The sequence below is a fragment of the Mustelus asterias genome, chromosome 15 (assembly GCF_964213995.1).
Source record: "Mustelus asterias chromosome 15, sMusAst1.hap1.1, whole genome shotgun sequence".
Classification (NCBI taxonomy): Eukaryota; Metazoa; Chordata; class Chondrichthyes; order Carcharhiniformes; family Triakidae; genus Mustelus; species Mustelus asterias.
In genome coordinates this window covers 16,507,115-16,528,875 of record NC_135815.1, presented here as the reverse complement: position 1 = coordinate 16,528,875, position 21,761 = coordinate 16,507,115, and the positions used below count along the sequence as shown (strand labels likewise).

The window sequence follows — 21,761 nt, the reverse complement described above, 5'->3', positions numbered from 1 at the left end:
GGCTTACATTAACACTGCAGTGAAGTTACTGTGAAAATCCCCAAGTCGCCACACTCCAGTGCCTGTTCGGGTACACTGAGGGAGAATTTAGCATGGCCAATGCACCTAACCAGCACGTCTTTCGGACTGTGGGAGGAAACCGGAGCACCCGGAGGAAACCCACGCAGACACTGGGAGAACGTGCAGACTCCGCACAGACAGTGACCCAAGCCGGGAATCGAACCCGTGTCCCTGGCGCTGGGAGGCAGCAGTGCTAACCACTGTGATACTGTGCAAGTGAATTGCTTATTTAGAGAGCCTGTGTTGAAGCGAAGGGCTGAATGGTCTCCTTCTGCGCTGCAGCGATTCTGTGACCCTGATGAATGCTCAAGTGGAAAGAGGTCCATGTTGTAGGGAAGACCAAAGCTGGGGACCAGAAACATAAGACAGTCGGCAATGCATTCAATAGGGCAACTCGGAGCAACTGCTTTACCCAAAGAGCGGTTAAAATGCGCAAGGAGGGTTTGAGGCCAATACCATAGATACCAACACCATAGATACCATCGAAGCTAGGTAAAAACATGGGGGAGAATGGAAAGATATTCTGTTAGGGTTAGATAAAGAGCAGTGTGAGGAGATTTGTGTTGGGTATAGCACCGACCAGCTGGGCCTGATTCTGTGCTGCAATGTCCACGCTATTCTACACCATGTATCATCAAGAAACTGGGTTATCCTGCAACATACACTTGCTTGAAAAGAGCAAGTTTATGGTGTCCAGATCACCAACAACAACCTGTCCTGGTTCCCCCCATGCTGACACTAAGAAAGCCCACCAACACCTCTACTTTCTCACAAGACTAAGGAAATTTGGCATGTCTGCTATGACTCTCACCAACTTTTACAGATGCACCATAGAAAGCATTCTTTCTGGTTGTATCACAGTTTGCTATGGCTCCTGTTCTGTCCAAGACTGCAGGAAACGACAAAGGATCGTTAATGAGGCCCAGTCCATCACTCAAATCAGTTTCCCACCCATTGACACTGTCTACGTCTCCCACTGCCTCGGCAAAGCAGCCAGCATAGTCAAGGACTCCAAACACCCTGGACATTCTCTCTTCCACCTCCTTCCATTGGGAAAAAGATACAAAGGTCTGAGGTCACGTACCAACCGACTCAAGAACAGTTTCTTCCCTGCTGCCGTCAGACTTTTGAATGGACTTACCTTGCATTAAGTTGATCTTTCTCTACACCCTAGCTATGATTGTAACACTACATTCTGCATTCTCTCCTTTCCTTCTCTATGAACGGTATGCTTTGTATAGTGCACAAGAAACATTGCTTTTCACTGCATACCAATACAGGGTGACAATAGTAAATCAAATCAATCTTGGGTTCCTAACTTTCATCAGTGATTCCCATAACAAAATGACACATGAGGATTTTCACAGTAACTTAATTTGCAGCGTTAATGTAAAGCCTACCTGTGACACTAACGAATAAACTTTAAACCGTTACAATGACTGGGTCAAATATTGTCCTTTGTCTTTCTGGTTAATCCCTAATGGAACTTGGTCGGCTCAATTTTAATTTGTGGCCCATTTTTGGCAGGCTTCACGACTGAGTGAGAATGTGCTTCTTTTCTGTCCCTTTGTTGCTTCTGTGGACAGACCAGACGTTGAAACTTGACCTCCCGTCCCATCCTGTGTGGGAATTGGCCAGTTGGGGTTGACAGCTAGCTGGCTGGACACCCCTCCCTGTCACTGGGTGTGAAAGTCACTGTCAGCACCCCCTAGCTGAATTCAGTTCCTGCTAACATCTCAAGTGTGAATGACTATTGGAAGCAACTAAAACGTGACAACAAAGCAGCTATTCTCCAAGATCATCAGGGATTCCAGTTTAACTTGCTAGCTTTCTGAAGAGCTTGTTGACATACCAATCCTCTCCTTGTCCCAGATGTTGCCACATGTGGTCCCTCTGTCAATCCATTCACCTTGAAATCATGATTTAATTTAAAAGCAACACTTAAATATAAATTATTGCAGAAAACTTCACCTGTGTCAAAGTGAGCAGAAGTTCTGAAATGTTACAAGATGCAAAAATACAGTTGGTATCTTAGGTTAAGCCCTTTTAAATGAAGTTTCTTTCAGTAACCTCATTTCAAAATGTTGGAATTCTTAACTAAAGTTTATTTATTATTTGTCACAAGTAGACTTTACGTTAACACTGCAATGAAGTTACTGTGAAAATCCCCTCGCTGCCATCCGGCTCCTGTTTGGGTCCACTGAGGGAGAATTTAGCATGACCCAATCCACCCTAACCAGCCCGTCTTTCAGACTGTGGGAGGAAACCGAAGCATCCGGAGGAAACCCACGCAGACACGGGGAGAATATGCAAACTCCACACAGACCCAAGTGGGAATTTAACCCGGGTCCCTGGTGCTGTGAGTCAGCAGTGCTAACCACTGTGCCACCGTCCCACCCATGTCTGTAACTAGCATGTCTCATTAGAATATCCATAATGGTGAAGGAGAAAGGAAGAATCGGATGCCTCTGTTGCCCACAGCTTTTCCTGGGTGTAGATATCCTTAATAAAAACAAATTATTGCAGATGCTGGAATCTGAAACCAAAAGAGAAAATGCTGGAAAATCTCAGCAGGTCTGGCTGCATCTGTGAGGAGAGAAAAGAGCTGATGTTTTGCGCCCAAATGACCCTTTGTCAAGGGGTCTTAACGTGGCTAATTTATATACTTGGAACGGGTGGGGGTGGGTGTGCTGTTAGTGAAGAACAAGGAAAATTACAGCACAGGAACAGGCCCTTTGGCCCTCCAAGCCTGCACCGACCATGCTGCCCGACTGAGCTAAAACCCCCCACCTTTCCAGGGACCATATCCCTCTATTCCCATCCTATTCATGTACTTGTTCAGACGCCCCTTAAAACTCATTATCGTATCCGCTTCCACGACCTCCCACGCAACGAGTTCCAAGCACCCACCACCCTCTGTGTAAAAAAACTTGCCTCGTACATCTCCTTTAAACCTATGCCCCGTAGTAATTGACTCTTCCACCCTGGGAAAAAGCTTCTGACTATCCACTCTGTCCATGCCTCTCATAATCTTGTAGACTTCTATCAGATCGCCCCTCAACCTCCGTCGTTCCAGTGAGAACAAACCAAGTCTCTCCAAGTCTCTAATGTTTGAATATTTGATACTCTGAACCCTTTTGTGGAGTCTCACTAGATTGGAGCACGAATCCTCCCTTTAATGTTCTCACCCTATCTTTGATCTGGTGTTCCATGTGGGAACCTTGTCTTGCAGAATAGATTCCATTACCTTGGCGTACCAGGTTTAACAAACAGTTTATCATGAACGTTGTTGCTTTGCAAGAACAGGACATCTGTTTGGATTAAATTGCAAAGATTTTCTCTGCATGGTTTTACAGATGCCATTTTCTGTTTACACAAAACAAGCATAAAGAGCATTTTTGACCAGATGCGTATTTTGTACCGTGTTCGAACTTTATTTTCTTCCTTTAACCAAACTGCAACACTGGGGCCAATCTTGACTTTGTGCGATAGTGTAGAATGGTGAATCTGCAGCCTGGTTTACATCTCATGTGACTTTCATTTGCATTAACACAGATAAATATAAGGAGCGATGTAGAATGTCCATTCAATATCTCACAATGAATACCACTACATAGGAACATTGGAATTAGGAGCAGAAATTGGCAATTCAGCCCTTCCAGCTTGCTCCGCCATTCAATCAGATCATGGCTGATCTCTCCCTGGTCTCAAATCCACCTTCCCACCCTTTCCCCATATCCCTTTAACCCATTTTTGTAAATCAGAAATATATCTATCTCCTTCTTGAAAACATTCAACGATTCAGACTCCACCGTGCTATGGGGGCAGCGAGTTCCACAAGTTCACCACTCTCTGCAGGAAGTAGTTCCTCCGCATCTCAGTTTTAAATTTACCGCCTCTCAGCCTATACCTGTGACCTCTTGTTCGAGATTGCCCCACAAGGGGAAACATTTGGCCCACGTTTGATTTACCAATTCTTTTGAGTATTTTATATACCTTGATTAGATCCCCCCTCATCCTTCTAAACTCCAGTGAGTATAAGCCCAAACTATTTAACCCCTCCTCATACGTCAGCCTCTTGATCCCAGAATCAATCTGTCTACAGTTCACCTCAATGGCTCTATGAGGTGCAAAATGAATTCATCATGTGTTTTATCCGTCACTTTCCCGGATAACCAGGGATTTTTTTGTGTGTGTGTCAACAATGTCAAAGAATAAAGGAAAGTACAGCACAGGAACAGGCCCTTGGGCCCTTCAAACCTGTGCCGATCATGATGCCCTAACTAAACTAAAGAAAAAACATTCTGCCCTTATTCGGTCCCTATCCCTCTATTCCCTCCCTATTCATGTACCGATCCAGATGCCTCTTAAACGTTGCTAATGTGCCTGCTTCCACCACCTCCTCTGGCAGCGTGTTCCAGGCACCCACCACTCTCTGCGTGAAAAACCTCCCCCGCACATCTGTAAACTTTCCCCCTCTCACCTTAAACCTGTGCCCTCTTGTCATTGACATTCCATCCTGGGAAAAATTCTCTGACTATCCATCCTGTCTATGCCTCTTCTAATTTTGTAGACCTCTATCAAGTCTCCCCTCAGCCTCCGTCTTTCCAGTGAAAACAATCCTAGTTTATCCAACCTTTCCTCATACTTGACACCAGGCAACATCCTGATGAACCTTCATAGAAATCATAGAAACCCTACAGTGCAGAAGGAGGCCATTCGACTCATCGAGTCTGCACCGACCACAATCCCACCCAGACCCTATCCCCATATCCCTACATATTTACCCGCTAATCCCTCAAACCTACACATCTCAGCACTCTAAGGGGCAATTTTTAGCATGGCCAATCAACCTAACTCGCACATCTTTGGACTGTGGGAGGAAACCGGAGCACCCGGAGGAAACCCACGCAGACACGAGGAGAATGTGCAAACTCCACACAGACAGTGACCCAAGCCGGGAATTGAACCCAGGTCCCTGGAGCTGTGAAGCAGCAATGCTAGCCACTGTGCTACCATGCCGGTAAATTAAACCTTCTTTGCACTCCCTCCAAAGCTTCCAGATCCTTCTGGTAGTGTGGCGACCAGAACTGCACGCAATACTCCAAATGTGGCCTAATCAAGGTTTTATATAGCTGCAACATGATTTCCCAACTCTTGTACTCAATGTCAGTAATGCATGTTTTTGTTCTCTTATAGCAAATTGTACCCCGCAGTGTCAGAATGGAGGGATGTGCCTACGGCCCCAGCTTTGTGTGTGTAAGCCAGGCACCAAAGGCAAAGTCTGTGAGGAGACGACATCGAGCACTCATTCCACCAACAACCAAGACACTGTGGCACAAGCTCAGCCCATCCCTCAGCAGATGCCCCAACAGACCCTGACACAGAGATTGGTGCAACTTCCACAGAAGATCAGCTCACTAGGTCACATGTCTTTGACTGTCAAGCAGAAACCTTCCGTGATGATACCCCAGCAATCTCAGTAAGTCGTGTGTTCACTGTGATTTATGAAGCATCAACAGGAGCCTGACTGGGTACACCTTGTGATAAGAAATAGCACTGGATTCAGAGTGTCACGGTGGCACAGTGGTTAGCACTGCTGCCTCACAGTACCAGGGACCCGGGTTTGATTCCCCAGCTTGGGTCACTGTCTGTGTGGAGTTTGCGCATTCTCCCCGTGTCTGTGCGGGTTTCCTCCGGGTGCTCCAGTTTCCTCCCACAGTCCAAAGATGTGTGGGTTAGGTGGATTGGCCATGCTAAATTGCCCCTTAGCGTCAGAGGGACTAGTTAGGGCAAATATATGGGGTAGGGCCTGGGTGGAATTGTGGTCGGTGCAGACTCGATGGGCCGAATGGCCTCCTTCTGCACTGTAGGGATTCTATGATTGATCCATGTTGACATTGTGAAAAAAAAATTTAAACTGTTATCTCAACGTTGCCTTGGATTTCAGAAGCGGGAGGAGGGAGAGGCAAGTCGTGCTGTAAACAAAATTCCGACCTGACCCTGGCTGTTTTTATCTTCCTAAACATTGCTCAGGGATCAAGCGGAGGCAACCTGAGACTGAGGGGGAGGACTAGTTTGCAGCAGGGCAGTGATCAAACGGCAGGGAAGTCCTGAGGTCGATCAAAGAGGAGGGCCTGGAACCAACTTGGGGGGTGTGAGGAGAGAGTAATGAGTCGGGGTGCAGTCTGCAGACAGGGTTGTGTTGTCAGAGAACAGGGAGCTATCTGACTCTGTCTTGCTTTGAAGTTGCTTCTTTAGATGTGATTCAACCTTCCTGGGCGCATGACTGATAAAAGCTCAAGGATTGGTCAGCAATGGGGAAAAGCACTTCTCATGCAAGTCTACAGTCTCGCAGGGTCAGAGACTTGGGGTTTTCTGCAGATTTTGAACCCAGTTTTCCACTAGTTTCTGAAGCCCAATAAGAAATTTGAGATTTTTTTTTAAATTGCAGCAACGAAAATGCTCGCTGCTTACTGTTTGGCTGCTTTGTGCAGTATACACAAAGCTGGAACAGAGCCCCTCTCACACTCTCAAACCCTACTGACGTTTTTGAGGAACCGAGGAACCTTTCTCCCTGTAAAGAATGGGTGTAGTTCCAGTGACTGTGCAGCCTGCCCGCACTGGGCAGACTCGCTGGTTTATGGGGGTCATCACAGTCTGTCCCTGCCATCCCTCAGTGTCCGCACACTTGCACTTTCCTGCACTGGATCACAGAGTTATTATGGCACAGAAGGAGGCCATTCGGTCCGTCGAGGCCATACCATGACATTGGTAAGGCCACACTTGGAATACTGTGTTCAGTTCTGGTCACCCTGCTATAGAAAGGATGTCATTAAACTAGAAGGGGTGCAGAAAAGATTTACGAGAATGCTACCGGGACTTGATGGTTTGAGTTATAAGGAGAGGCTGGATAGACTGGGACTTTTTTCTCTGGAGTGTAGGAGGCTGAGGGGTGATCTTATAGAGGTCTATAAAATAATGAGGAGCACAGATAAGGTAGATAGTCAACATCTTTTCCCAAAGTTAGGGGAGTCTAAAACTAGAGGACATAGGTTTAAGGTGAGATAGGAGAGATACAAAAGGATCCAGAGGGGCAATTTTTTCACACAAAGGATGGTGAGTGTCTGAAACGAGCTGCCAGAGGCAATAGTAGAGGCGGGTACAATTTTGTCTTTTAAAAAGCATTTAGACAGTTACATGGGTAAGATGGGTATAGAGGGATATGGGCCAAAGGCGACAATTGGGACTAGCTTCGTGGTTTAAAACAAAAGGGTGGCATGGACAAGTTGGGCCGAAGGACCTGTTTCCAAGCTGTAAACCTCTATGACTCGATGACACTCTCTCTGTAGACCAACCAATCAGTATCATTTCCCTGCTATGTCCCTGTCATCCTATAAGTTTATTTCTCTCAAGTGATCATTGTCTCCACTACCCTCTTGGATTGTGAGTTCTTGCTCGTTAACATTTGCTGCACAAAAAATCTTCTTCCCTTCAATCCTGTTGCATCTGTTGCCCAAACCCTTAAATCTGTGTCTCCCAACTCTTGCACCACCTGCCAATGGAAACAGCTTTTCTTTGTCTGGGAACCATAGAATCCATACAGTGCCAAAAGAGGCCATTCGGCCCATCGAGTCTGCACTGACTTTCCGAAAGAGCATCTTATCCAGGGCCACAGCCCTTGCCCTGTCTGCCCACATATCCACCCAATCGCTATAACCCCGCACATTTACCATGACTAATCCACCTAACCTACATATCCATAGTGGTCAGCACTGCCTCACAGCGGCAGGGACCTGGGTTCAATTCCTGGCTTGGCTCACTGTCTATGTGGAGTTTGCACGTTCTCCCTGTGTCTGCACGGGTTTCCTCCGGGTGCTCCGGTTTCCTCCCACAGTCCGAAAGACGTGCTGGTTAGGTGCATTGGCCGTGCTAAATTCTCCCTCAGTGTACCCTAACAGGCACCGGAGTGTGGCGACTTGGGGATTTTCACAGTAACTTCATTGCAGTGTTAATGTAAGCCTACTTGTGACACTAATAATTAAACTTAAACTTAAAACTTAAACTTTTGGACACTAAGGGACAATTTAGCATGGCCAATCCAGCTTATTCGCCATACAGCATTTACATAGATTTGATTTTGATTTGATTTAATTTATTATTGTCACATATATTGGGATACAGTGAAAAGTATTGTTTCTTGCGTGCCATACAGACAGAGCATACTGTTCATAGAGTACATAGGGGAGAAGGAAATGAGAGGGTGCGGAATGTCGTGTTACAGTCAAAGCTAGGATGTAGACAAAGATCAACTTAGTGTGAGTATGGACCATTCACAAGTTTGACAGCAGCAGGGAAAAAGCTGTTCTTGAATCGGTTGGTAAGTGACCTCAGATGTTTGTATCTTTTCCCGAAGAAAGAAGGTGCAAGAGAATAAGCCTGGAGTGCGTGGGGTCCTTGATTATGCTGGCTACTTTTCCAAGGCAGTGGGAAGTGTAGGTAGAGTCAATGGATGGGAGGCTGGTTTGCGTGATGGACTGGGCCACGTTCACAACCCTTTGTAGTTTTGAGCAGTCTTGGCCAGAGCAGGAGCCATACCAAGCTGTGATACAACCGGGAAGGATGCTTTCTATGGTGCATCTGTAAAAATTCTGTCTTTGCATTCCTAATGGCCTTCCTTCACCTGCTCCTATCTAATAACAGTTCTTTCTCTTGCACCTTACCCCTTTATGCTCCTTAGTCCTATGCTGGTGCCTATATCCCTGTCAAGTTAGTTTAAACCCTTCCCAATCCCAGGAGAGAGAACATTGGTCCTGTTGAGGTACAAATTTGCCACTTTTGAACAGATGCCTCCAGTCTTGGAAGTGGTTCCAATGGCCCAATGATATGAAGCGCTTTCTCCTGCATCACGCCTCAAACCCCACATTCCCCCTCTCTCTTCCAATTTCTATTCCCCCTCATGCAGGCCACTGAGAGTCATCCAGACATTACTACCCTTGAAGTCCTACTCTTTTAACTTCCTCCCTAGCTCCTGAATGTTTGACCAGGATCGTGACCAGAAATGGGATTTCTGACTGATTTTCTCCACGGTCCCACTCTCCAGCTACAACTATAGAAGCATGGGAAGAGGAAGAGGCCATTCAGCCCCTCGAGCCTCTTCTGCCATTCAATGAGAGGCACAGATAGAATGGATGGTCAGAGTCTTTTTCCCAGGGTGGAAATGTCAGGGGACATAGATTTGAGGTAAAAAGGGGTAAGTTTAAAGGAGATGCGAAAGGCAAATTTTTAACAGAGTGTGGTAAGTGCCTGGAATGCACTGCCAGACAAGATTGTAATGTAGACAACAATGATGGGAATGTCTTGTAGATAATGAAGTCACTATGCTGTGCTGCCCTGGTTTCTAAGACATTATTTTACGCTGCTGACAGGCTTGCCCGCTGAGTATCTGTTTAAATTACCGCAGACGTTGTTCAAAGTTTCTGTTGCTTTAGAAGATTTCAGTTTGATTCCCCATTACATCGAGGAAGTGTTCTTACACTGGTACAGCACATCCTTTTGAGGTCTTGTGGTTTCAACCCACCAAGGACTTAAAAAAAAAAAATCTCTCATGTTTTCTCTGCCACCATGAAACAGATGAGTGCGGTTAGCAAAACATGTTTCATGGATGACACACACTGGAAAGTATTGCTGATGCATCATTAAGAAAAGCAAAGCGATGTGACTTGCTTTCTGTGTATCTGATTTTGACTGATTCTTTCCCCCTTTCTTTCAATGCGGATATTGTGCTGTATTTGGCTGGGTTGCCTCTTGTGAGATGCAATTTTCTAGGGAGCAATTATCCGAAGTATATACTGGAAGCTCGCTCCGGGAGCCTAACTCGGGCTTTTAATTCAATAGCTAACGCCTAATGGCTGTTTTAGACTGGTTTATCGTGTAAAAAGGTGACCTGAGAGACTTCAATAGGCATGTCAGAATGGGAGAGGAAGCTGGCAAAGAGACCACGACCGGTATTTTCTGGTCATTCACGCCCTGCCACTGCTGCAAGCGAGTACGGAGAATTTGGCGAAGACGAGAAATTCCTGTTTAAAAACCTTTTAGACACAATAGTCCATTTAAAAAAATATTTGATGTCTTATCCTAGCAAAAGGCAAGACATTTTGGTTTTTTAAGTGTGTCTTCTAACAGGATTAGGCATTCAGAAAGAATGTTCCTAATGGTGAGGGAGTCCAGAACTAGGGGTCATAGTTTGAGGATAAGGGCTAAACCTTTTAGGACTGAGGTGAGGAAAAATTTCTTCACCCTGAGAGTGGTGAATGTGTGGAATTCATGACCACAGAAAGTAGTTGAGGCCAAAATGTTCTGGGATTTCAAAAAGAAATTCGATATTGCTCTTGGGACTAAAGGGATCAAGGGATATGGGGGGAAGGAGAGATCAGGGTATTGAATTTGATGATCAGTCATGATCAAAGTCAATGGCGGAGCAGGCTCGAAGGGCCGAATGGCCTACTCTTGTTCCTATTTTCTATGTATCTTTGCACACACACTTTTTTCCTTTTGGCGAATAGTTGGGGAAGTGGTGGAAGGATTCCTGAGCTGATTATCGGCCCATTGAACCATGAATGTTCTTTCCTGTGGCCAACAAGTCCTGGTGTTGGACTTGAACACAGTAAGAAGTTTAACAACACCAGGTTAAAGTCCAACAGGTTTATTTGGTAGCAAAAGCCACACAAGCTTTCGAAGCTCTAAGCCCCTTCTTCAGGTGAGTGGGAATTCTGTTCACAAACAGAACTTATAAAGACACAGACTCAATTTACATGAATAATGGTTGGAATGCGAATACTTACAACTAATCAAGTCTTTAAGAAACAAAACAATGGGAGTGGAGAGAGCATCAAGACAGGCTAAAAAGATGTGTATTGTCTCCAGACAAGACAGCCAGTGAAACTCTGCAGGTCCACGCAACTGTGGGAGTTACAAATAGTGTGACATGAACCCAATATCCCGGTTGAGGCCGTCCTTGTGTGTGCGGAACTTGGCTATCAGTTTCTGCTCAGCGACTCTGCGCTGTCGTGTGTCGCGAAGGCCGCCTTGGAGTACGCTTACCCGAATATCAGAGGCCGAATGCCCGTGCCAGTTGGACTTGAATCCAGGTCTCCTGGTCCAGAGGTAGAGACAGGGCCACTGTGCCACAAGACCGCCTGAACATTTCAGTGAATATTTCTAAGAGGATGATGGCATTGCAACGTGTGATGGTCTGTTGAACTCATTTCCCTTCAAATGGTCACATACAATTTTTATGGCTTTGAATGCTCCCTGGTTATGTGTTTCAATTACTGAAGGAGATGAATAACCATATTGCCAAGAAAACTTGTCTTCGAAGAGAGAACTTGGGGGTTTCTTGCAGACTTCCTGAACCAAAAATCTGGGAAAATTTCAGGACGTCCTTGATGTCTCGGAGATAAAGGCCGGGATTCTCCGATCTCGTTCGCCCTGCCGCCACTACCAGTGAGAACAGGGAATTTGTCCCTCAGCCAAAACTCCCGTCCACTGCAGCAGAACCGGAGAATCCCAGTCGCGGGTGAGATCGGAGAATCCCACCCAAAGTCTTCACTTCCGAACCACACCAGTTCAGATGCCAGACTGCTGAGAGAATCAACAGGAATGCTTGAATTGATAGGGCGGCATGGTGGCCCAATGGTTAGCACTGCTGCTTCACAGCGCCAGGGACCCGGGTTCGATTCCCGGCTTGGGTCACTGTGTGGAGTCTCCTCGTGTCTGCGTGGGTTTCCTCCAGATACTTTGGTTTCTCCCCACAGTCAAAAAGATGTGCAGGTTAAGTGGATTGGTCATGCTAAATTGCTCCTTAATGTCCCAAGATGTGTTGTTTAGAGGGATTAGCCATGGTAAAAATGTGCGAGGAGGTGGGTCTGGGTAAGATGCTCTTTCGGAGAGTCAGTGCAGACTTGAAGGGCTGAATGGCCTCCTTCTGCACAGTTGGAATTCTATAAACTATGGACAACATAATCGAGAGGGAGAAATCTGATAAGAATTTCTAGTCTTGGTTGCTATTGAGTAACCTCTGGTGGAGGTACATGTGTGTGAATACTGAGTGCGAATGGAATTGGGCTTCATAACTGATAGACAGTTTAGCACTCTCTGTCAAAACTCAAAAATGTGAGCAATGGTCACTGGGACAAGGTATTTCACTGAGGAAATTTAGAAAAAAGTGGCCAAAAATTATAAGCAATACGGTATATCTATGACGTCGGTGGTTGGTTTAGCTTATTTGGTTGGATAGCTGGTTAGTGATGCAGAGCAACGCCAGCAGTGTGGGTTCAATTCCCGTATCGGTTGAGGTTAGTCATGAAGGCCCCGTCATTTCAATATTGCCTCTCGCCTGAGGTGTGGTGATCTTCAGGTTAAATCCCCACCAGCCCATGGTTATCTGGACCGATGGTAACTTTATTTTTTATCTATCCAATCTACCCAACCCTCCCCTATTGTATTTAACCAATAAGATCATCATGGCCATAACAGGGTTAAATGTAATAATTGAAATCACAGAATCCCTACAGTACAGAAAGAGGCCATTCGGCCCATCGACTCTACACTGACAATAATTCCACCAAGGCCCTATCCCGTAACCACACGTATTTACCCTGCTAATCTCCCTGACATTAAGGGGAAATTGGACGTGGCCTAACGTTTGGGCAAATGGCAAGGCTTCTCCAAATGAACCTAAATGAGTTTTTGGAATATTTGATTACTTGTCACAAGTAGGCTTTCACAGCAATGTAGTTACCGTGAACATTCCCCCTAGTCGCCACACTCCAGCGCCTGTTCGGGGACATTGAGGGAGAATTTAGCACGGCCAGTGCACCTAACCGACACGTCTTTCGGACTGTGGGAGGAAACCGGAGCACCCGGAGGAAACCCACGCAGACACGGGGAGAACGTGCAAACTCCGCACAGTCAACCAGCTGGGAATCGAACCTGGGTCCCTTGCACTGTGAGGCAGCATTGCTAACCACTGTGCCACCGTGGCGCCCTATTTGCTGGTGGCAATGGAGCGAACTAACATAGTATAGCACAATTATTAAGCGTAACAATTTGAGAAAACTGCATAAGTTTGGAATTGCACATTTCGGATTGAAGTCCTCCAGGTCAAGGAGGTCTTGATGATTGCTGGTCTTAACTGCAGCTTATATCATAGAATCCTAGAATCCCTACAGTACAGAAGGAGGCCATCTGGCCCATCAAGTTTGTACCGATCACAGTCCCACACAGGTCCTATTCCCGTAACCCCACACATTTCCCCTGCTAATCCCCCTCACACTAAGGGGCAATTTAGCGCAGCCAATCAACCTAACCCGCACATCTTTGGACTGTGGGAGGAAACCGGAGCACCCGGAGGAAACCCCATGCAGACACGGGGAGAACGTGCAAACTCCACACAGAGAGTCACCTGAGGTCGGAATCGAACCTGGGTCCCTGGTGCTGTGAGGCAGCAACGCTAACCACTGCGCCACCGTGCCACTCCTAGCTTATGTGTGCCGTGAATCTTGGAAATCCACACCCCCAGACAATATCTCAGCAATTTCATGGGCAGTTGCTGTGAAGAAAACTATGTGTAAATCTTCAGCAGCAAAAGTTAACAAAGGAATTGATTATATTGTTTTCCTACATGTCTGATTTTTGGACAGTTGTCTGGGTGATGTGAGATCAGTAGAGTTTGGTTTCTCGGCACTGCGTTCTGTGGGAGATGCTTTGTGTCCAAAATGCTTCCTCTGGGAAGAATGGAAAAACGAAGCTGTTGTACAAATTCTCTTTCATTGCCAGTAATGACCGTTTGAGCTGAGCTGTGATCCGCAGTCAGGGATTGAGCACTGCACAGGATGCAGGGAGTGGGGGCGGAAGGGAGAAAGGCAAGACTTGCATTCATAGAGTGGCTTTCCAGAAACTCTGGGTGTCCCAAAAGAGAATCATTGAATCCCTACAGTGCAGAAGGAGGCCATTCAGCCCATCGAGCCTGCACTGACAACAATCGTACACAGGCCCCGTCCCCGTGACCCCACGTATTTCCCCTGCTAGTCCCCCTGACACTAAGGGGCAATTTAGCATGGCCAATCAACCTAACCCCCACATCTTTGGACCATGGGAGGAAACTGGAGCACCCGGAGGAAACCCCACGCAGACACGGGGAGAACGTGCAGACTCCGCACAGACAGTGACCCAAGCCGGGAATTGAACCTGGGTCCCTGGCGCTGTGAGGCAGCAGTGCTAACCACTGTGCCACCGTGACAGCAAATACAAGTTAGGTTTATTTTTCTTCCCCTACACTAGAAGTGTTACCACACTTCCTGAAATATTTAATTGGCAGTAAAGTGCTTGGAGATGTCCGGTGGGTGTGAGAAACTCTGCAAAAATTCCAACCTTTCTTCCTTTACCAAAAGCACGGCTGTGATTGAAAAGAAAACCTAATCGGAGGTTTTCTGGTGGAATCTCACCAGCTCGCTGGCTTAGCTCGCATGGTGGGATATCTGCCGGCGGTGACATGACGACATTGGACACATCAGTCCCAGACAGAACACCATCCGATTCATTTCCCATCACTATGGCTGTAATATTTCTGGGAATGCGCGTCTGTCATTGCCAGCTTGCAGGATTGCGAAAAGAGTAAGAGGGAAAGATTTGCAAGTTGAAAGACTATTTTCCTGTTTCTCCGGAGAAATGCGAGAATTCTGCTGATGTGGAAAATCTAGTGTGCTGTTCAGGTTCTACTGAATGTCCCAATTGCAGGGCAGACACAAGCCAGTCTGGGCAAGGCGCTCGTGGCAGGAATCTAGCTACAGTGCTGCAATTATGGTAACTATGCAAAGCATGAAACCCAGTCCCCTGAACTGTTGTCAAAATCCTTCCAATTCCTAAAGCAATCGACATGCTGTACAGTAGTTGGGACCGTGCCATGGTAATGGGTGTGCCATAATGCAAACAATGTGGCAAAATAAGTCCAATTATAGTGAAATTTCAACAGCTCAAAGCTCAGAGTCTAATAAGTGAATTTGTTCTAGCCTTCCCCAACATCCTTACCTCCCGCCCCCCCCAACACGTCCTCATTGAAATTCTAATCTAGACAAAGCGTGCACTTAACATCTTTGCCTCAGTTGAAGTGAATGCGAAGGTGTCCGTTTCTTTAACCAAGTCTTCCCTGTGCCTGGGGTTCTCTTGGCAGAAGGTGGACTTCGAGTGGAACGTGCCTTGCCAAGTCTTGGGAAGAGAAGAAGGGTTTGCATTTATATAGTGCCTTTCACAACCTCAGCACATCCCTTAGCACTTCTTTTTTTTTTTATTCATTCGTGGGACATGGGCATCGCTGGCTGGGCCAGCATTTATTGCCCATCCCTAGTTGCCCTTGAGAAGGTGGTGGTGAGCTGCCTTCTTGAATCGCTGCAGTCCATGTGCTGTGGGTTGACCCACAATGCTGTTAGGGAGGGAATTCCAGGATTTTGACCCAGTGACCTGCGTACGAATGGCGATACATTTCCAAGTCAGGACGGTGAGTGGCTTGGAGGAGAACTTGTAAGCGGCGGTGTTCCCATGTATCTGCTGCCCTTCTAGATGGTTGTGGGTTTGGAAGGTGCTGTCTAGGGATCTTTGGTGAATTGCTGCAGTGCATCTTATACATAGTACATGCTGCTGCTACTGAGCGTCGGTGGTGGAGGGAGTGGATGTGGTGCCAATCAAGCGGGGCTGCTTTGTCCTGGATGGTGTTGAGCTTCTTGGGTGTTGTTGGAGCTGCACTCATCCAGTCAAGTGGGGAGTATTCCATCACATTCTCCGTCAATCAAGTACTTTTTGAAACATAGGGAGGAATTTTCCATTCACCGTTTGAGATGGGGAGGCGACAACCAAGTAGTATTACAGCTAAACAATTAATCCAGAAACTCAGCTAATGTTCTGGGGACCTGGGTTCAAATCCCACCACGGCAGATGGTGGAATTTGAATGCAATAAAAAATATCTGGAATTAAGAATCTACTGATGACCATGAAACCATTGTCGATTGTCAGAAAAGCCCATCTGGTTCACTAATGTCCTTTTAGGGAAGGAAATCTGCTGTCCTTACTTGGTCTGGTCTACATGTGACTCCAGAGCCACAGCAATGTGGTTGACTCCCAACTACCCTCTGAACAAGGGCAACTAGGGATGGGCAATAAATGCTGTCCAGCCAGTAACGCCCATGTCCCACGAATGAATTAAAAAGAAGCATCAGCAGGCCATTCACACTGAGAGGCCAGTGCCATCCTCCTGAGGCCATCCTAACTTTATGAATCCCAGGGAGAGAGGTCTTGTGGGAAGGAGAAAGGAGGGCAGTGAGAGTATGTGTGCTTGTATGACCTAGGCCCATATGGTGGATCCTGGTCTCCAGTTGTCTTGGACCCCCTTGTCATTGGACCAAGGCCTTGCTCCATCAAACCCATGTGGCAGCTGGTGTGCAATGGACATCCCATGTTAAATAGCTCTGGAACGGGCATCTTCCACCCCTTGAAATGAAGTTCGGGACCTGGAACGTCAGGACATGCATGGACAACTCCAAAAGCAACAGGCCGGAACAGCGAACTGCTGTCTTTGTCCAACTTTGACATTGCTAGCCTAAGTGAGACCCGACGGGCACGGGAAGGCCAGCTCGAGGAGCAAGGTGGCGGTTACACCTTTTTTTTGATTCATTCGTGGGACATGAACATCGCTGGCTGGCCAGCATTTATTGCCCATCCCTAGTTGCCTTGTTCAGAGGGTGTGGTGAACCATAGATGGTTACCACTATGGGTACTTGTACATATGTTACTCTTGTTACTGTTGGGGTTAGGGTTGGGGTGTTCCACCTGTTATCATTGTTTATGTGGTACACTCCGTTCGGCTCCGCCTTCTTACAGGAGTATAAAGGTCACTGCTACTTCCTAGTAGCCCTTTGTCTGGGATAGTATTGTTAAGTAGTGTGCTCCAATCTTGTTGTGAATAAAAGCCTTTATTCCCGGGTACGTCCTAGCCTCCCGTGTGAATCAATCGCGCATCAGAGGGCAGTTAAGAGTCAACCACATTGCTGTAGCTCTGGAGTCACATGTAGGCCAGACCAGGTAAGGACAGCAGATTTCCTTTCCTAAAGTACATTAGTGAACCAGATAGGTTTTTTCGACAATCGACAATGGTTTCGTGGTCATCAGTAGATTCTTAATTCCATATATTTATTGAATTCAAATCTCACCATCTGCCGTGGTGGGATTCGGACCCGGGTCCTCAGAACCTCAGCTGAGTTTCTGGATTAATAGTCTAGCGATAATACCACTAGGCCATCACCTTCCCTCGTTCTTCTGGACAGGTAAAGCAGAAGATCGCCACCTCCACAGGGTTGGCTCTGCCACTGAAAACAAAACGTGTTTGTCATCTCGGAGCCTCCCCTTGTGGGGTATAGCTGTTTTGATGTATTTAGAGGTCAAGATTGTGCCCAAATAGTGAGGCAACTGTCAGCGGGGTGACTGCACTTAGAATACTGGGTGCCCCAGTACAAAAAGAATATTTTAGCTTGAAAGAACACAGAAGGCAGCAACCAGATGGTTGAAAGGAAGGAGGATTTGGACTATAATGAATGATTACGTCATTTGGACAAGTTCCTGCTGTAAAAGGGAAGATTGAGAGGTGACATGCTGTTTTTAGGATTCTAAAAGGATGAGATAATCTAAATCACAACAAGCTGTTCCACCTTATCCAGAACAATGCCAGAAGGCCCAAGTTGAACTTGAAAAGGGGATGGCGGGGATGTACAGGGTAGGTGCAAAGCTTATCTGCAAAGTCATTTCGCTGGTAAATGGTCATTTCATGAAACAAGCTTCCTCGGGAGATGATAGAAGTTGATAAAATTGATTCATTCCAAAGCAATTGAGATTTCTTTCAGAAAATAATGTTTTGGAGTACAGTATATGAGTAACCGGAGGTCTTGTGGCGCAGTGGGTCAGCGTCCCTGCCTCTGAGAGAGAAGCTCCGGCTTCGAGTCCCACCTGGGACTTGAGGAGCAAGGAAAGCGGGTTCATGAAGTGGCGAAATCCTTCTATCGCATTCCAATGGCAGACGGTAAGAATGGGAATGGCTCCTGGTCAGCCATGTTTGATTGGCGCTCCTCAAGCTACAGGCCTCTGTCCCAGGACTAGCCCTCACTGTGGGAACAGATGACAATCCGCCTCTCAAACCACTAGGTGCAGAAAGAGAAACAAGTAACAATATGAGTGATTGAGGCCAGATGTGTGATCAGTGCAACATCTGTGGTGGGGCCAGTGATTTCGAGGCAATGGTTTCCACCACTGAGGCTTATCCTGACCTCGTGGCTGGTCAGTTGTAGATTGATTGATGAAGATTGTCTGTTATTGTTGTATCATGTGACTATCATGTGACTATCCGATAGCTCTTCCATTTTTGTCCAGCAATTTCTGTGTACATAGTTACCTCTGTTACCTTGGTTACCTCTGGCGTCTCCCAGGCTCTATCCATGGCCCCTTTCCATTTCTCATCTACATCTGCCCTTCAGCGATGTCATCTGAAGTTGCGGTGTTAGTTTTCGCCTAAACGCTGCTGACCCCCCACTACTCCCCGCCGTTGACCCACAATGCCGTTAGGGAGGGAATTCCAGGATTTTGACCCAGCGACTGCAAAGGAACGGCCGATATATTTCCAAGTCAGGATGGTGAGTGGCTTGGAGGGGAACTTGCAGGTGGTGGTGTTCCCATTTATCTGCTGCCCTTGTCCTTCTAGATGGAAGTGGTCGTGGGTTTGGAAGGTGCTGTCCAAAGATGTGCGGGTTAGGTTGATTGGCCATGCTAAAATTGCCCCTTTGTGTCCTTAGATGCGTAGGTTAGAGGGATTAGCGGGTAAAAATGTAGGGATAAGGGAGTAGGGCCTGGGTGGGATTGTGGTCGGTGCAGACTCGATGGGCCAAATGGCCTCTTTCTGCACTGTAGGGTTTCTATGTTTCTATGTCTATGGATCTTTGGTGAATTGCTGCAGTGCATCTTGTAGATTGTACACTGCTGCGTCAGTGGTGGAGGAAGTGGATGTTTGTAGATGTGGTGCCAATCAAGCGGGTTGATTTGTCCTGGATGGTGTCGAGCTTCTTGAATGTTATTGGAGCTGCACCATCCAGGCAAGTGGGGAGTATTCCATCACACCATGGTTTGCAACCTCGGAGTCACACTTGATCCCAAGGTGAGCTTCCATCCTCATGTTCATGATGTCATTAACACTTACCCTTTTCTACTTTCATATCATTGCCTGGCTTTGTCACTGTCTCGTGTCATCTCTTGCTGAAACCAGCACTCACGTCTCGATTACTTTTCAGACTCCACTATCCCGGTGTGCGCCTGGCTGATCTCCCATGTTCTACCCTCTGTTGACTTGAGGTTATCCAAATCGCTGCTGCCCGTGAATTAACACGCAACAAGTCCTGCACCTTTAACGTCCTGATGCTCACTGACCTTGGCTCCCAGTCAAACAAGCATCTTGACTTTGTAATTCTCATCCTTGTTCTCAAATCCGCGCCCCACCCCATGTCCTTGCCGCCCCCCCCAATCTCTATAACCTCTTGCAGCCCCACAATCCTCCGAGATATCTGTGCTCCTCCAATTGGGTTGGCACGGTGGTACAGTGGTTAACACTGCAGCCTCACAGCTCCAGGGACCCGAGTTTGATTGTGGCCTTGGGTCATTGTCTGTGTGGAATTTGTATGTTCTTCTCTGCGTCAGTTTCCTCCGGGTGCTCCGGTTTCCACCCACAGTCCAAAGATGTGTAGGTTAGGTGGATTGGCCATGCTAAATTGCCCCTTAGTGTCCCAAAATGTGTAGGCTAGGGGGATTAGCAGGGTAAATACGTAGGGTTGCAGGCATAGGCGAGAGTGGGCCTGGGTACGATGCTCTGTCGGAGAATTGATATTGACTCAATGGGCTGAATGGCCCCTTCTGCACTGTAAGGATTCTATTCTATTCCAATTCCGGCCTCTTGAGCATTCCCAACTATAATTGCTCCACCATTGGTGACTGGGCCTTGGTTACCTTGACCCCCAAGCTCTGAAATTCCCTCCAAACATATCTCCATCTCTCTTACCTTGCTCTCCTCCTCTAAGACGTTCCTTAAAGCTTCTTCTTTGACCACGCCTTTGGTCATCCAGCCTAATATCTCGTGTGGCCCGAAGTTGTCATTTCCCTTGTGATGCTCCTGTGAAACGACTTGGGATGTGAGAGGCACCATGTAGGCATAAGTTGTTGTTGGATGGCCTGTTGAGGTTTCACCTTGAACTGTGACAGAAGCAGTGCCAGGTAAATAAGAAATACAAAGTATGCTTTAACAAATTTAATACATACCTCTTTTTTTCATGGTAATTATTATCTTTATCTTGTATACAAAACACGCCTTTGATTATTATAATTTGTGCAAACTATTCATTAATTAGAGTGGTTACCCATCTGTTCAAATAGTACGGACATGTCAAATTGACATACAGAACCCGACATAAAGTAGGAGACAACAAAAAAAAAGACAACATTTAAAAAGTTTGTTGATTAGTGACACATGTAGGCTTACATTACATTACGTTGGGCGGCACGGTGGCACAATGGTTAGCATTGCTGCTTCTCAGTGCCAGGGATCCAGGTTCGATTCCCAGCTTGGTCACTGTCTGTGTGGAGTTTGCACATTCTCCCCGTGTCTGCGTGGGTTTCCTCCGGGTGCTCTGGTTTCCTCCCACAGTCTGAAAGACGTGCTGGTTAGGGTGCATTGACCCGAACAGGCGCCGGAGTGTGGGGATTAGGGGAATTTCACAGTAACTTCATTGCAGTGTTAGTGTAAGCCTTACTTGTGACTAATAAATAAACTTTACATTAACACTACAATGAAGTTACTGTGAAAATCCCCTCGTTGCCACACTCCGGCACCTGTTCGGGTACAACTGAGAGAGAATTTAGCACGGCCGATGCACCCAACCAGCACGTCTTTTGGACTGTGGGAGGAAACCAGAGCAAACCCACACCGAGAAAGTGCAGACTCCACGCAGACAGTGACCCAAGCCGAGAATCATCCCTGGCACTGTGAGGCAGCAGTGCTAGCCACTGGGCCACCGGGCCACCTCTTGTCGCAGAGTCCTGATATAATAGTGGAGTGAGGCTACTTTTGAAAAACGAAAGCTTCTTTGAACCCTCTGATATGCGCTCATTGTTAAGCCTCATCCATGTTTTATACCTGCAGTTCCTTCCAAAATTATCGAAGGAATATGTTAAAAAAAAAATCTAGATGTTTGTCTTGGCTGACTTCATTGTTTTTCTTTGAAATTCTCCTGGGGGGGATGATGCAGATTGTGAATGTGCTGCATCACCTCTTCAGTTCTACAGCAATCCAAACATTCTGTAAATTACAATAATTGCAGTTTCTTTTGAAGAGAGAGTTAAAGTCATTGTTTGTCAGTGATTCAGAGCAGAAGCAGTAGACCAAGCCTGCCTGATCTCCTGTGGTGTTGCATAGCGGAGTAGGGCTGGTCTTATTTTATATTTCCACCATAAATTCCTCTGTTCACATTTAAGATGGAGATTGACGATGTAAAAATGTCACACTTTCACGATACCTCCTGCCAGTATTGGTGCAGTAGTGCCCCCACTGTTGGGGAGCTGT

The 21,761-nt window shown here is 46.7% G+C and overlaps 1 protein-coding gene across 4 annotated transcripts in view; it reads left to right on the top strand.

Moving 5' to 3' along the window:
- ltbp1 (latent transforming growth factor beta binding protein 1) overlaps positions 1-21,761 on the top strand; it is a 356,653-nt gene that overhangs the window by 28,380 nt on the left and 306,512 nt on the right. For all 4 annotated transcript variants that reach the window (XM_078229547.1, XM_078229548.1, XM_078229550.1 and 1 more), the window contains exon 3: positions 5,260-5,542. In XM_078229547.1, coding sequence (XP_078085673.1) covers positions 5,260-5,542 — 283 coding nt within the window. The remainder of the gene's footprint in view (positions 1-5,259; positions 5,543-21,761) is intronic.